Source organism: Condylostylus longicornis, unplaced genomic scaffold, assembly GCF_029603195.1.
Source record: "Condylostylus longicornis isolate FDR11 unplaced genomic scaffold, ASM2960319v2 ptg000011l, whole genome shotgun sequence".
NCBI classification, from domain to species: Eukaryota; Metazoa; Arthropoda; class Insecta; order Diptera; family Dolichopodidae; genus Condylostylus; species Condylostylus longicornis.
In genome coordinates, this window is record NW_026577980.1 from 2,106,036 (window position 1) to 2,124,110 (window position 18,075).

Sequence of the window (18,075 nt, forward strand, 5' to 3'; positions counted from 1 at the left end):
AATTTCTTTGGAATTTCCAACTTTTTTATACAGAATTTTTGGATATTGGGTATGCAGGGTATATTAAAAAGGCATGGAATTTTTTTTTTACTACAAATATTTAAGGGTTTTTCACATATTAACGAACTCAGTACGTTGCTTATAGTTGCCCATAGTTAAGTTATTGGAATTACCAAAACATATTGAGTATAGCCATATTGAGTAAAATATTAAATTAAAGTTACTTAATAATAAAATATTAAAAATTTTCTTGATTTTAGGTATATACAAAAATTACTTCAACCATTTTTTAAAAATAAATTTAGAAAATTTTTGGAAAGATTCGATTGCATAACAGATAATGAGACGAGCCTTGAAAATAAATAAATTTCGACGAAGTGAAATCAAAACAACGAATTCCTACCTTAAAGAGAAATCACTTTACCATATGAATTGCTGGGGTGTGAAAAAATTATCAAAGATTTAATTTATTAGATCAAAGTAGGGTGGGTCTACACAGTAGATTTTTCCATATGGTCCACAAATTTCCAAGTCTATCTTAAAAAAATCTTTTTATTTGTATAATTCACGAACTTGTTGATGTACATTAAAGAAAACACATGTATATTCGTTACGTTACTCGTGAAAATCCTTTGTATTCTTACATTTTTTATGAATATTGGTTAACAATAATACTTTTATAACATCTATTCATTAATAAACATTTCACATACATAAATTTAGTTTTAAAACATTTAAATAGTTTTTTTTTTTAAAACATCTAACATCTATTTTTTTTTATAATTTTCTTTTTTTTTTTTTAATTTTACTTGGTTTCACATATAACATCAATAATTGTAATTAATAATTTTTTTTTATTCAAAACACACTTATATTGTAAACGGTTAAATAAATTACTTGCTGCTATGTTGCTATGTAGAATATTTTTAAAGTACAAGGAATGAGTTTTGTTTTTTATTAAGTTATTTAATCTGTAACTGTTGATTCAGATACCAAAATGTCATTAACCATTAAACTATGAATTAGGCCATCACGTTTGTTACCACTTGCTCTTGCCATTAATATAAATTTATTATCATCCTGTTCAAATGTTGTGTCTGTACCCCCATCAACAAATTCAGCCTTTCAAATTTAAATTGAAATATTTTTAATACAAAAAGAATGATATAAGAAAAATATTAAAAAATTGTGTAGTGTATAAAATATTGGGAGTTAAATGATAGCTCGTAAAAATTTTAAAAGCATTGTTATAGACACAAAATCACTGTATTAATATATTGCAATAATGTAAAATATTTTAAGATAAAAATGCCATCATCACTTAATGATGCACTTTTAATAATAAAATTTAGAACAGAAATTTCCCTTACCATTTCATCTCTAAGTTGTCCATTTAGAAAAATGTTTAGTGAATCCTTTTCTAACTTCGCATAAAGTTGACATAATAAAAACGGATTCCATTTAAAGAAAAATAAGCAATTATAAAAATTATTGGATTCAATAATGTTTTTAATTTTTATTACCTACACTTACCTAGAACAATACGATATTCATTATTCTTAACAGTTGTTACCCAAGTTTTAAGTGCTTTTGCTTGTTTTTCAGTAAATTGCTCATATGGTTTACCATCAACAAATAAATAATATGAATATCGAAAATTTGCAGCTGGATCAACCTTAAAAATGAATTGTGAAATTTTGTTCAATTACAATTAATTGACACTTACTCTAAGTATGCAACGAGTATCTTCTATAGAAAATACATCTTCACCCACCAATTTAAACATCCAATCACGTCTTAAAATTTCCTTTAAAAATATAAATAAAAATATAAATTTTGTTTAAATGTAATAATTTTATATTAAAATTTTGTAGATGACTGGAGCTGGTTTTCGAACGTTTCGCATGGTCCATGTTTTGTATCGTTCCCGAATATGGCAATGCCGGATAATCTGCTGTTAGTTTTTAGTGCTGTTAAATCGTATAAAAATATTAACAGATCCAAAATTTGAAATGAATTGTTCACCAAAAGTTCAGTAACAAAGAACATTACAATTGTATTTATCAGCAATTTCAAAATAACTCATATATTATTTCCAAGCCACGTACATCATTAATGGGTTACTTAAATTTTTAAATAATTAGAAGGCAGTCTTTGGGCTCCGGTTTCTTTGAAATGAAACATCAGAAATATAAAGAAAACAACGAAAAATGCAGCCGCTGCTCACGGAAATATTAGTAATTTTTAATTAAACAATTTGAAAAAAAAATTTTCAGATTTCTTCAGTATTGCTTTGTCACAATCTCAGCTCAATTTTCGCTCTTAATATTACGTAATATAATTACATAAATACTTACCGATCCATTTACCCATATAACACGTTTACCAGTTGTAGTTCCATGTTCAAATTCTATACGAAATAATTTGCCATGAATTGGTACTCTCCATTCGGCAACAACACAACGTTTTTCATACCGTTTACATTCATCATCATCAGCCCCCTCCAAATGTGTTGGCATATTTTCTAATTTAAGTAGCGGTGACAAATATGACATAATTTGTAATTAAACATAAAAGACTTTTTTTTTCTCATTTCAACAGTTTACATAATATTTTTAATTAATAAGAATTCATAATTTAATTTGAATAAAATTGTTGTTCTTCCGTTCTTTTTTTCTTTTTTTTCAATTCCTTAAATTGGATTTGATGTTGCGGATGCGTTATATAGTTTACATTCTGTTTAAATGTCTCATAATCCATTTGATATACTAAATAGATTAGAAATTTTTTATTTGCGTATTGTAACTAAAATTTATTTAAGAAAAGAAAAATAAAATTTATTGATTTTTTTTTATATTTTTATTATAAGAAATTATTTTTAGTTAAACGTAGTATATTCATATGTTAATTATTAATGAACCAGCTACATTGTTCACACCTTATGTATACTACACACATGTGTATCTACATATTTACTAAATGTAATAATTTAATAACAGTATTTTCAAATGCCCTTGATATCAATCCAAAAGTTCATATACATTTATATTAAAATTTTTATAGTTGAAATTTTTTATTTTACAATAATTATAAAATCAATAAGATTTTATTAAGTAAAATATTGGAAATGGACAATATATTGGGTCCCAATAAGAAAATATTGAATAGTGTACCTTATAATTTTTTAATGTTCTAAAATGACTTTAATATTTATTTGCATTGTTATTAAAAAGTGCTTAGTGTAAGAAGCAATTTAACTACAAATAGGTGTATTAGGATGGGTAACGGTTTTTTTTTTCGTGAAATACGTTTATGACAATATTACGTTATATTTTTAGGTCAATTAGAAATTCGTAAAAAATTGTTGAATTGTTTTCAGTTTTAAAGCTCACTTTGTCATTCTCAAATTTTGTACATAGAAATTTACGGCAGTAAATTGTAGATTTCTTATTATTCGGAAGTGGATTGTAGATGCTGAATTCTATTCGCGCACCCAATTTATTAGTTTACATCAGTTTGACCAAAATATAATCGCACAGTTATGATCAGCTTTGATATTCGTATAAAATATTTTAACAAAGCAAGCCAATATTCTGATTCGTATTTTTCCCAACAGATTATTTTCCCAGTCTAATTCTTAATCACATTATGTATATTAAATTTTGAATATTATGGTAAAGATTTCCAATTTGTCCTCATTTTTGCTGATATTATAAAATAATTTTAAAAGGTTTTTTAATTTTTCAACAATAAACAAGTAAGAAAATTGACATTTCATTGTGTTTTAATTAGAGTTTCATTAAAATTAAAATTATAATTCGATAATTAGCAAATTGAAATCTAGATTGAGTAACAGTATAAGTTGATTTTTTTTAATAAAAATTAATTTGGTATTTCAGTTGCTAAATAAAAATGCACATAATAAATTTTTTTTATTTTTATTTTATTACAAATTTTTTACAATTTTAAAAATGAATTTTTAATGTCAACAACGCTTTTAAGATCAATAAAACTTAATTAATATAGGCTTTACTTAAAAATTTTATTGACTTAAATAATTTGATTAAGCAAAAAAGTTTATTGAACTTGAGGTATTTCTCAAATCTGCTCACTTGAAGCTCAATTTTTAATCTTAAATTGCAACAAATGTAAATTGTAATTTTAATTGACATTGTAATTTTCAAAATACCAACTAAATTTGTATATATTGACAAATGTCATACAAGTTTATGTCCCGTTATTTAATTTTAATAAAAGTTAAAATGCAATCAAATTTATTAACATTTTTTTATTCTCAAATTCTAAAAGAAATTCTGCATAATAATTTCTGATAAATTTTATTATGCACATAAAAAAAATCACTGCAAATAATGTTTTTTTTTTCGTTACACACTATTTCAATTATCATATAAGAAATTTCAACTTTATCTTATTGTGGTCTACAAAAACGAAACAACAAATTAAACCCCGAAATAAACCAAAACTGGACTTTCATTCCAGTTTTGGTTAACCTACTTGCAAAAAAGTCAAAAATGAAAAAAACAAAAAGGGATTTAAAATATCTTGGACCACAGCAATTTATTCTTCATCATAATTTTTGTTCTCATTCTGATTTTATTATCGAAAATCCTACATAATTATTATCTTGGCTTATGGGATGTACGTTTTATCAATAAAAATTTATATATGCTAATAAAATTTGTAAAATGCATTTTAATGGCTTTTGAATTATCAACTTTCTCAATACTACACCTTAAAGTCGATCCATATGCTCGAGGAATATACGCTTTTATGGATTTTCTTACATTTTAAATGCATTCTTTATTTTTGAAGATATAAAGCAAAAAATTCATAACATATTCAGAGTATAATTGGTAAAGAGAGTTAAAATTCACTAAATTGGGTAGCAATAACATTTTCAATATCTAACAAGCATCGCTGTTACTATAAAAATGAAAACCAATGTGAAATGTTCTTTATCATTTTAAAGTTTTATACTAAGACATGGAAATTGTAAGATGAAGTGCCTGTGTCGTCAAAAGCTTGATATTTAGTATATCTAATTGCTGACTCCGCAAGATACTCCATTTCACGCTTAACATCACTTTCTAAACAGTTCCAATCATATATTATATCTATCCGCCTATTTGATGGTTTGCCCAATTATAACCCCCTTTTGAGAATAGAAAGACGTGAATAATATATTTTTAATGCTTGCAGAGCGGTATTACAAGTGAACAAGTTCATAGTTAAATAAAACAGGTAACTCCTACTCAATCCTTTGAAAAGATTCTGGCAAATCAATGTCATACTGATCATCTTAAACAAATACTAATCTTTTAAGCCTTTCATTTTGAAAAATTTACTTTAGTTCTGAAATAAGAGCCTAAGTGAAATATTTAAAGTGAAAAAAAATCAATAGCCTTTCTTAATTTGCTTTATCTATTATGCTTTTCCTTTCGATTAACTTAACTTTTAATACGGTTTTGCTATGGAACGAGAAATAAATAAAAAGGTTTCGCAGAAAAAAATTATATTTGAGCAATAAATAATTGCTTTTCGAGTGGAAACGGCTCGAATGTATAATTTGAATTAAGAACTGTAATATTCTTTTTTGATATTCATAAATTTCCAAAACACTTTTAAATTTAGCAAAAAGTGTGAATGCAATTTAAAATTAGCATAGTCAGGATTCAACATTACAAGCTTTGTAATCGCAACAACAATAAAATTTTCCATTTAAAAATAAATTCTAAAACACTGTTTAAAGCTGAACTGAAAAAAAAACAAAAAGACAAAAAAATTTAAGATTTTTTTTTCTTTTATTTTTGCAACAATAAAATTTGTTATTCTCATTTTTCTTTTCTTTTTCTCTCTTTCTCTTTTTTTAATATTTAATTCACTTAAAAACTAAATTCTTTATTATTTATTGATTCTTAATAAGTTGGGGAAGCGCTTTCATCATCTCCAACATAAATATCATGTTCATTTTCACTTGAATCTGGGCGATCATTTACTTCATCTATTACTGAAGATGCAATATTTGTTGTACTTAATGTTGTTAATTCACCTGATCCTGGTGATAGTGTTGTTGATGGAGAATCACGATTATTATTATTATTGGCAGCTTGTCCTCCACCAAATAATCCACCTAATATATTTTGTATTGGTCCACCAGTTTGCTGTTGATTAGTTGCATTCGGTTGTGGGAATAAATTATTAAATATATTAAATGGTGGTCTTGATGTTGTATTAGTTGATTGTACTGCATTGGGATTTATAAATCCTTGAATATTTTGTGATAATCCTTGAACTTGTTGTTGTAAATTTTGTTGTAAATTTTGTATATTATGTTGAATTGTTTGTAAACCCTGTTGGAAAATATTTGGTGGTGTTGTACTACCTTGTACTGTATCGCTTGCAGTACCACTACCACCAGCAGCACCTGGTTGTGATGTTGGTCTTGGTCGAATATTTTGTATAAAACTTGATATTGGATTATTTTGTACAAATTGTTGTATGATACCTGGACGTTGTGTTGAACTTCCAGCATTTTGTCTTAAACCATCAGTATTTTCGCTTTGTTCAGTTGTTATTAATCTTAAATCATCATTATTTTCTTCATTATTTTCAACTGATGATTCTATATTTTCACTTTTTCCTTTAGTTTCAATCACTAATTCCTTCTCATCATTTTTTATTTTATTTTCAGTTAATAATTCAGAATCATCATCTTTTTTTTTTAATTCTGATTCAATTGGTAATTCTGCATCATTACTTTTTGGTTGAGCTTCAAGTAACACTTCATCTCTATCGGAATTTTTCAAATTTTGTGATTTTAAATTTTGAATTGGTAATGATGTACTGGATTCTGATTCTGCTTTTAGAACAGTAGTCTCATCAAAGATTGCTTTAATAATATCCTCTGGTATTATAACATTATCCTTTATATTTGTACTATCCAATTCATCGGATAATAGTGGTGCTGCTGGTGGTTCTTCTCTTTTAATTACATTACAATTTCCAATTGAAATTAATCCAATTATAAAAAATATTATAAAATATTTCATTTTTTTTTTAGGACCGCGTTTATAGCACCGTATTTCTTTTTAAAAATTCAAAAATTTACAAAAACAAAGAAATAAAAAATAAAATTGATTTATTTTTTTTAATATTCCGACCAGAGAATATATAAAAAGAAATTGTTCGAACGATAGAAAGTTAAAAAGTGAACTGTGTTAAATTGAAAGAAAAAGCGCATTTATACGCAAGAGAGTAGCAGCAATAATAACAATGCCATTGACCCGTTATCGGCAATCGCTCTTTATATACCATCGTTATTTTTCTTTTTTTTTTTTTCAATTTTCTTTATATATTTGTTATAAAGATTCCAAAACTATTAAAGAATCTGCATTGTAAAAAATGAAGTTAAAAATAAAGTAAAGGTATAAAAATGTAATAACAATGTAAAAAAGAAAAATATAGAAAAAAAGTTAAAAAATCCAGTTTAGTCTATAACCATTCCATTTTACATGTACTTACAAATATACAAATACACTTACATAAGTCGTGTACCAAGCATACCAAGAATAATGGTAGATAATCAGATATAAAAGATTCTTTATGATTTTATTTCTTTTTATTTTTAGGTGGTCAGAACAGAAAGCAAACATTATGAATAGGCTTTACATATTAAAAGTAAATATACAGGTTGTTTTGCTAAATATTACAAATAATTCTGCAGTAATTAATCACAGCAAAAATCTGGGTATCGGGAAAAATTCCAGGTAAATATTTTTTATTTTTATTCTCAAAACAAATTTAATCCGAGCTCTATTATTATTTTTTTTAGGGAAATCTGGTGAAAAAGTGAAAATTTTTGAATACAAAATCTTTCGATTATTTGTAAAGGAAGTGCATGCAGTGATTAATCTATTTCGAACTATTCTTGAAGTTATTATTAATGAAATGATTTATTTGTATGCCTGGAAATTTTTAAGCTTATGCGAAACACCCTGTGTATTGATACCTATGAAAGTACCCAACAGAGTATAATTATGGAGATGAAAATGATTATGAAAAACCAGTATATAAAATGCTCTCTCTCTTTACACACATTTTTTCTTTTAAAATTTCAAAATTTTAGACTGCAACATTTTCAATACATTCAATATAAAATGTTTAAGTTATAAAGGGCAAAAATACCTTTATGTTATTTAGCATTGTAAATAAATAGATATATTTATATAATCAAGTTCAAGTACATATATGCAAATGTTCTTACAAACATTTATTTTTTGAACAATTGAAAAAAGGCAGAGATTGTAAAATAAAAAATAATCCAAAACCGTCGTTTAAAAATGGGTTACAAGGCTGAACGTTACCATAATATAAGATTATACGTAAGAAACTCAATTAAAAAGTAAATATTATTATTTAATTCGGATTGAATTCTGAGTCAATGTCTAATATAAATTCATATAAATTCTAAATTCTGAAAATTTTAATTCAAAATATTAATTCTATTCATAATAAAGGTAGTTGAAGTATCTTAATCTAAAGATTTTAATTTCACATGCGATACACAATCGGTGGAATTTTATTTTAATACAGACTTAATAATACAAACTTAACAAGATTAATTTTTTATTCAAAATTCTGAAATAACAATCATATTCCATTACTTCTTCATAAAGAAGGCACGCGAGTGATTTTGGTGTTGAGTATATGAATTTATTTTTAGATAGATAGTCGTAGTTGCATTTTGTTTTAATATATGTTTTAAACATTGGTGGATAAACAATTGTACTACAATGAATTTACTTTCCTTTTTTCTAAATATTTTAGATACCAGTTGGGGAGTTCTGCACAGAAAAAGGTTGTCTAACGAAAGCATAAATTTTTGATATTGTCAACAATTTCTTATCATTTTCCATATACATATTTCTATTTGACATTGATGTGCTGATCGCCCATAGAAGAGAATATAAAAGAAAGGAGACCATAATTATATTGGGCAGCAAGGCTGAGATAACAGTTCACATTCAGTATCTTCTAATATGTGGTACGGTGCGAATTTTATAAGTACAACGGATTGGATGGAAATTTCCGCTATGAAGTTGTGTGTGGATATCGAGAAATACAGAAACAAATTATACATACAAAATATATGTTCAAATCCCTTTTTGTGGATCATGTAGAGAACTAACGAAAAAACGCAGTCGGAGCACTGATGAAGTTTTGCAAAGCATTGATAAATGATGGGTATTATGGAGGAGTGTTGTACAGTAGACTAATAATACCATGATAAATAATGTGGATGCATAAATGCAAAAGAGAATGAGACGTTTGAGGTATACCAAACTCGACAAAACTTCTATTAGCCCAATACAAATTAATTAATTAAATTTTTAATAGATTTGTACGGAAAGCATAAAACTTGTTCTCCCCTGATTTTTTTTCCTAGACCACGAAATCGTGATATAGAAGACAATTAATCAAATTAAAAAAATATATTAACGTATAAGTAGATATATGTTTAAAGCAAGCTATATAAGAAATTAGCCAGACCTAGACTGAAAAGAAAAAGAATAAAAGAGAAGAAAATAATTTAATTCTACCTTTTTTCCAACTCAAGAAATTGTGCATCAATTTTGTAGAACCTCTAGTATTTGATTATTTTATCTTGTAATAATTGAATCATAACTAGTATCTTCTTTATTCCAAGAAAAAATTTGAAACAAATATAAGTAATAGTTACAAAATAAATGTTTTTTCGGATCTACTCATAGTTCATTCGAATTTTTGTTAATTTTTCAAGAACAATGATCATAAAGAAATGGAAAACCATTGTGTTCATAGAATATATATGCAATATTTTATTGATTTATACTTGCATTTTTTTACACGACTTCTAAAAGTACCCAACAATTATTCAAAAGTCGAACGATTTGAAAATGAACATCATGACTGAATTCACAATATCTTCTTTATATATAATTAGAACCAATTTTAAGCTTTAATTATATAATTGTGTCTGAATATATAGGCATAAGAAATCGATTCAATTCAATTCAATCTGAAATCCTAGCATTAATAGAGTATAAAGCATATAATAATATCCAAAGAAGTACTTATTAATATGTATATGTATATATATATGTATTAAAATCCGTGTCTAATAACTGCGTGTGGGTACGGTTACCTATACTGTTTGCTATTATTTCTTTTTCAGGCACATACAATTACTATAAATTTGTGAAGAATACAAATTGACTTAATCGTCTATAATATGCAAAAAAAGCAAACCTTTATTTCTATTTTTATTTTTTATTGAACTTTGTAATGTTGAGTATTGAAATAATTTAATTAGTAGATTCATCATAAAATTTCATTTCTTTTTTATTTTTTAACCAAAGACTTTCATTTTAAATTGAAAAAGTACCTACATGTATGAAATATGACCATACATATTTAATTTAATAGACACTTTCACAAATCTTTTAGAATAAATTTGTAATAATTTTGAAAAAAAAAAAGGTAGCAGCATAATATTATATTGATACGAGCTCATTATTGTAATTGTTAGGATCTTTTCCGGTTTAAAATATTATAATTCGCTAAAATATTATAATTCCAATGAGTTTTATGTAAGGCAAGCGTTTATTTTTAAGAAATTTTTTAATATTACGAAATTTCGAATTAAGTAGCACCGCTTGGGGAACACTTTTCTATTCCCAGAGCGCATAATACATGGAAATAATATGATGAAATTTCAATTTACGGCTCGTAAAAATTTCAATACCATTTTTGATATAATAAGAGAGGTATCATTACTGCATCAAATTTCACATGTCGAAATTTTAAAACAATAACATTTATCTTCATATTGGAGAACTGCAAGAAATATGTTTTTACTTTACTTGTGCTTCTCAGTTTCTCAGCTAAAGGAGTTGTTCACGGCTATTTATATTCGAGTATTTTTTTTATGGATCAGATGAGTCATTTAACTATTGCGGAACATTCAGTCTACTAGCCCAATTAATGAATATATCATAGCCAGTAGAAGAAGCTGGCAAATTTTCCAGATAAATTATATTTTTATATAACTGAATCTTTGTCAGAAACTGGGTTTGCATTATATATGGAACAATATTTGATATGTAGAATGATTTGCATTATTTGCGTTAAATTTAATAACTTTCCAAAAATATTTCTTTTACAAATTTTTATCAATTTCTAAAACTGCTTATCAGTATTTTTAGTGTAGAATATATAAATATTACTCAATTGATTCACAATTTGTCCGGTTATATACTGACCATGTCAAGCTTTCTTTTAGATTATATTGCCTTACCCGCATATAAATAAATGGTATTTTAAGGTTGAATTAAGTGTTAAATACAAAAGGAATTTAGATGTTAGAAAAATATAAGAGAAGTAAATCAAACAAAAATAAAGTTAAAAACCCACTGATCTATTTATGACGTTTACTTTACAAATAAATAAAATAGTGTGAAAAATTGAAATTTACAGTAAAAGAAAAAAAAAGTTATTGTTTACATATGTATACCACAGTATCTCTCCGTCTGAGATTAAGAATCCAAGAAATTTTGCAATTTATTCAATGTCACGCACTCAAGTACAATTTAACAAGTTGATGTTGTTTTTGATTTTTCGAAAATTATTCATGATTAAGCACCTCAAATTTCAAACTATGTAACTAACCAGTTAAAAATTTTCTGTGCTTTCCTAAATAATATTAAATTTTTTTTTTTCAGTCGTACTTTGTTTTATTTAATAAATGTAAGAGAATTATAAAATATATTTATATTAGAACAAGTAAAAATACAGAGATTAAGATTATTATGATAATAAGGGTAATTAAATTGAAATTAATGTGAACGAATCTGTAGCATGAGATTTTTTTTTATAATATTTTAAGTAAATACTGGAATGAAATTGTCGTTGCTCCTGTAATTATTGTGGATTTATTTATAGTTTTAGTTTGTTATATGTTATTAAATACATTATGTAATTGAATTTTATAGTCTTGTACTTATAAAATTATTAAATATAAAGTAACACCCTGCTTTCTTTTTATTGAACCAATTTTGTGCTTCGTTAAAATCATGTATATTATTTGTCCTTTTATTCCCGCCAGTTCTTTACTTAACATGTTAATTTTTTTCAACCCGATTTTAGTTTGATATGTTCTCCGCGTTATATTAAGCACACCTCATGTATATAAATACATAATATGACAGAAGAAAATTAACATTAAATTCAGGTCATGATCAATTTATTTATGAATTTTCTATTTTAAGAAAATTAAATTTATATTTTAGTATACCTATATTTTATATTTATTCTATTATTATACCGGCTCAATTTATTGCCATAGTATTAATACCGGCACTTGTTACTCTAAACAAAAATTTTTCCAAATTCATATTTTACATTTATATTAATATGCTCAATTGTGTATATTAAGTTAATATTGTCCTAGTCAACCTAACATAAAATCTATTGGATTCTCCGTATTTAAATCTATGTTTCAGGAAAATTTCGTTCAATTCGGACAATTCTAAAATGGTTAAAATAAATATCAAATTCAAGTTGTATTTAAAAAAAATTTAACAAAATCCGATTTTAAACGTTCAAAAACAGACAAAAACGAGTTTTTTGACTGACAAATTGTTCTTGTTTCTGAACCGTTTGTCAATCAAATCTAGCAGTAAATTAAATTTGACTTTAAATTTTTTAAATTGATTATCTCAAAACTTTAGGCAATTTTGTCTTATTATTACTGATCTATAACAACATATGTAAGTGTGATTTCTAATTTAAACTGAAATGATAAATTAAGTTGTTTTATTTATAAATGAATGCCATAATTTGCTAAAAATAAAAATTATAATAATTTTATTTTTAACAATTTCAATGACATTCAAGTAACATTTCTGTTTTTAGCAATATAATACTTACAATTCAACTTACTATAATAAATTTTATGTTTTTTATTTTATAATTTAATATAAAAATCTAATAATTATATAACTTTCATAAATAAATTAAATAATTTGTAAACAACTTGAATATTTCTTTCACTTTTCTTCAATAACCAATTTCTTAAAATTTATATTTTATGTATTTTTTGTTTTTGTGGTAATTTTTATTTCGTGCTTTAAATTTTTAATATAAAAACAAAATATTTTTATTAACTGTATAACTGTATTAACTGTATAAGTGTAGGTACATGGAAGAGTTGGATATACATACTCGTATGTATGTACATTTATACACATAATAGTTACAATTTTTACTATACAAAATTTTAAAAGTTCTCCAAAAAACAAATACCACCAACAGATGTCATGGTTAAACTCAATTTAGATATTTTTGTTGTTAATTTTTCTCTATTTTTTTTCTGTTCTTTTCTATTTCTAATGAATCACGTTTCTTTATTATCGGCATATCAATAATATTCTATTAAAATTCGATATTCTTTCATGAATTTTCAACACTGTTCAAAGTGTTTTTTATGTTTTTATTATTATTTTTATTTTTTTAATATTTAATGGCTTATTTCTTTCTCTATTATTTGTACAGTGTTTTCACACATTGCGTGTAACATAAAAAGTCAAATTCATATTAGGGAAATTAAAACTAAAAAAAAAAAAACAAAATTTGTTAAAAATTGCAAATAAAGTTCATTATACTCAAAATAAAAATTTTCAATTTAAACACATTTGCTTGAAAAAAAATTTTTAAAATTAAAATATAAGAAAATTTTTGTTCGATTTGTTAAAATTTGTTAGCACGAACAGACTGATCAAAATTTTAAATTGCAAGTAAAAGTAATTGTAGTTGTTTGTACATAAATATATTTTTAATTCGTGCATAATACAATCAAAATTTTATTTTGTTTTTAATTTACAGAAAGAAAATCAAAATAAAAATGAGAATAGGCTGATCGTATCAACTCTGTGATATACGTTCGAAACAATGAAAACTCGCATGTGTGCTGCCACTTGAATTTATGATTCGACATCGATTACAATGTCTCCAGATTTACGAAGGGAACAGTGCTCTTGTTTTGTATAAAATAATTTAAGGGCCTGTTATTTTACTCGCCAAGTGAGAAGAAATTGAATGGCAATCTTATATGTTGTTGAATGCAATTTTCGAGTTAGAAGAATTTTCTCGTATTGGACATCTCGCAGATAGATACACGATTAGGCTCTTAATCATTATTTATTCACTTTATTTTTGAAGTTGATAGATTCAGTCGATAATTTGAGCCAAAATTTAAAAATTTAATTGCGTAATCTTATTGGAAAAAATTAAATATGCTTTATAAAAAAGGAGAATCCTGAATTGAAAGTAAATAAAAATTGCGGTGAAAAAGCGATTTATTTACGATTAAGCGAAAAATATACGATTAGGCTTTAAATATAAAGCGATATATGATTTTTATTCATTATATAATGTTCCGATTTTTCATAACCCTTTTTCAGAGAGTAAAAATTACTTATTTATTTATTATATATCTCATTATTTTCTATTATCAATTATTAATTTCCAATATTTGGTAAATATTAAATATATTTTATTAAATATTTACCATGAAATAAAAAATTTATTGAAACGCATACATATGTATATATATATTTTATTACATAGGAAAAAATTTAAGCAAAATCAAATATTTCGGCAAAAAAAAACTAATTTCAAAAATATTTTCAATCAAAATCACAATTTAAATACAAAATGATTTTTTGCTTTCACCGCACCACTCTTTTTCTTAAATAACAAATAAATATATATAGCATATAAATTGTTTTTTTTTTAATTTAATATAGAATTATGAGTAACATTTTATTCGACCTTAGAAAATTTTTCCATTCTACTATCAATAAATCTAAACTTTACTATTATAAAAATTCATAATATTTTCCTTATACATACTCGTATTTTCCTATATCCTTTAATTTACTGAATACACAAATTTTTTTCTTTATCATATTTTCCTATAATATATACAATTTTTTTTTTTGCTATTGCATAATTTCGTAATAATATTAATTTATAGATAGATTTCAAGTGTAAAATATTTTCACCAAATTAAATTTGGCATGAGAACAATAAAATTGTAGCTACCTTGTAGAAAAAAATACGAATAACAAAAATAACAATAACACAAAAATATATTTTGGTTTTTCTGCCTTTATTCAAGCCAAAATATTATAATATCCTTAAGGGTATAAAAATGTTAGTGCAACCAACAATCGGCTTTCTCTTTAATAAAAAAAAATCCTTATTTGGCTTAATATTTTTACCTCCCAAATTTTAGTTTTACTTCTCATTTATCCTTTCCAAAATCCTTTTTGTGTACAAATTAGTTGCAAACAATATTAAAGAAAATAAATTTTATTAAGTAAAATATTTAAAGTTTTCGTTTTTATTTGTATATCCTTTTCGGTAATTTAACTTTAAGAAACCAATTTAATTTTATAGAGTTTTTTAAGTTTTTCATAAGTTTTTTTTTCTTATAATTTCCTTCTTCAATTCAAAAATAATAAGTTTTAGTTAAAAAAAACTTTGAAATAAATTGCAATATTAACTAAATAACAAGCTATAATAATATGCTTATTACCATAATACATTTATATTAAAAAAAAAAAAAACAGAAAATAAAAACCTTAAAACATAATAAGGAAAAAGGATAATTTTGGTTTTTTTTGTTACGTATACCAAGAATAATTTCGTTCACAAGTATATTTAGAATTTGATTTTCCAATTATAAGTATTTGTAAAATTTTTAATTTAATTAACAAATTTGCGTTGTGATTAAGAAAATATTAATTTTAAACTAAATATTTATATTTATTATTTATTTTTAGGTTTACACAAAGGACCAAAACAAAAATAATCGGTTTTGTGTGAATTATAATTACAACCAAAAGAACGATACTAATTATCAACAGAAGAACTTCTTAACGAAAGAAAATTTGATTTGATAAAGTGAATATATAATTTCCTTGCATATATATTAGTATAAAAATTCAATTGCATTTTAACAATTTACTTACCGCCATCATCGTTATCATCACATTGACAACTTAATATTAGAACTAGATTACGGATATCTAAAAATACTGCAAACATGCAATTTAGATTAAGTAAAAGAAGATGCAGTATCAAATTATAGATACAGTTATCACAATTTTCAGAATAGATAAAGCTGGATAATGAGCCAGCAACTAGCGGAAACAGCAGTAGAAAATTTAAAGGACCTCGTGATTTAAATATTAGTTCATATATATAAATGAATATAGAAAGAAGAAAACAACAGGAAATTCAACGTAATATTCATCATATAGGTGTATCATTGAATAAGTCAAGAAAATTTTAAAATGTTGGAAGTATAATTTTTTCATTTTGTCCTTTTGTAGTCCTTAATAACGTAACCTATTTTCACAAAAAAAAAAATTGGTAATACATAACAAAATGTTTGTTCTTTTTAAAAAATCACATTTTATTGTTGGTAATTTAAATTAAAATAAAAAGAACAACGTTTTGTTTTTAAATTTTTTATAGCGTATATACGCTGTGTAATCATAGATCGATTTTGTTTTTTGTAAACTGTTTTATGAAATCATCCACCACAGTAGTTATAAAAGTAGTTATGAAAAAAAAACAGTTGACAGAATTAAATATTATCAGAAATAGTTAGTTGAAGACAGCAAATGATTAATTATCCCACTGAGTAGAATCGATTATAAAAATTCAACGAAATCATAATTTCAGATAAGAACAATAGTAAAATAGAAGAGTTGTAATTTCATGTTTCTATGTATACTTAAGGGCTATGAATTTTCATTTGAGGTATTGTAAATTTTTAGGAATAGGATAAGAAAAAATCAAATATTTAAATTAATCCAATTCAATGTAGCATTTACTGTTTGTATTTTTCTTATTTTTTTATTAAAAAAATGTAGTAAACTTTAGACGAATTAATTGTTTTAATGAAATGCGGATCAGTATGCATTCTCATTCCCAATTAAAGAAAAAGCTACTAAAATATTTCCAGAATATTCAATAGAAATTTGAAATATCACTTAATTTTCCTTTTAGTCTTCACGTTATTCATATTCGAATAATTTACGCTACGCCATGATTTAAATTTTAAATTATTTTGAAATAAAAGTATTGACTGTTAACTTATTAAAATTTCTATTAAATGTAACGTTTATTCTTTACAAAATACTATTATTTTCAAATATGTAAAATAATTTAAAAAAAGTTTTCTTAATAAAAATTTTTTATATTTACACCTACATATAAATTATTTTAGTTAAAATTAATTCACTAATAAAATTTATTAAACATTTTACACTCTAATATTTAAAATAATATAAAATTTAAATTTAATACCTGTTTAAACAGAATTTTTAAATAAGTTTTTTTTTTTTACGACTACATCGTGCTTAATTTTAGTCTGACTACAAAAAAAAGAAAAAAATTATAATAATAAATAAAATTTCACTATAATTTTCATATTTTATAATAATTTTATTCTTCAAAATTTTCTAACCAAAATCTTATAACACTTTTAGCCACTATGGCTTACCATACCAGACTGAATTGAATTACCTTGTTAATAAAAAGAACTAATACTAAGTATAATATACTAAATTATTATGGATTGTTGTTGTATTCATATGTATGTGTTATACATTTTATATATAAATGTTTGTATATAAATATCCAAAACGTTTTTTTTTTAAAAAACGTTTTGGATATTTATAAAATCTAAAGAATTAGATATTAAAACATATAGGGCTCTTATTTTGAAATTAGGTTGCAGACTTCACCTTCCCTATAACAGATCAATAAATATTTTAAGTACAGAATTTTATTAAATAAATCTCAGTAACTTAAAAGTTCATTCAGTTTTAAGCTTTATTTTTCAATGTAGGTACACTTTAAATATTAGATCTAGTGTTAAAAAACGCTTCTATATTTATTAAAAATTTATACTGTTGTGTCAAAACAAATTCTAAGTTGAAT

The 18,075-nt window shown here is 24.3% G+C and overlaps 1 protein-coding gene across 2 annotated transcripts; it reads right to left on the reverse strand.

Moving 5' to 3' along the window:
• Positions 1-762: 762 nt before the first annotated feature.
• Positions 763-17,640, reverse strand: LOC129619276 (fas apoptotic inhibitory molecule 1). Of its 2 annotated transcripts, none has more exons than XM_055534448.1 (7): positions 17,600-17,640; positions 17,440-17,507; positions 2,358-2,805; positions 1,727-1,807; positions 1,534-1,675; positions 1,371-1,420; positions 763-1,122 (listed from the first exon to the last, which is right to left on the reverse strand). In XM_055534448.1, the coding sequence occupies exons 3-7, from the start codon at positions 2,553-2,555 to the stop codon at positions 967-969; spliced, it is 627 nt and encodes a 208-aa protein (XP_055390423.1). In that variant the 5' UTR covers positions 2,556-2,805; positions 17,440-17,507; positions 17,600-17,640; the 3' UTR covers positions 763-966. The 2 variants fall into 2 exon arrangements, with proteins under 2 accessions (XP_055390423.1, XP_055390424.1); XM_055534449.1 differs by having other exon boundaries at positions 2,358-2,768; positions 17,600-17,637.
• Positions 17,641-18,075: the final 435 nt, after the last annotated feature.

Coding starts and splice junctions, on each gene's coding strand:
- LOC129619276 (XM_055534448.1), bottom strand. CDS start 2,555: ATGTCATATTTGTCACCGCTACTTAAATTAGAAAATATGCCAACACAT. Junction 1,676..1,726: donor ATACTCGTTGCATACTTAGA/GTAAGTGTCAAT, acceptor TTCATTTTTAAG/GTTGATCCAGCTGCAAATTT. Junction 1,123..1,370: donor GACAACTTAGAGATGAAATG/GTAAGGGAAATT, acceptor TAAATTTGAAAG/GCTGAATTTGTTGATGGGGG.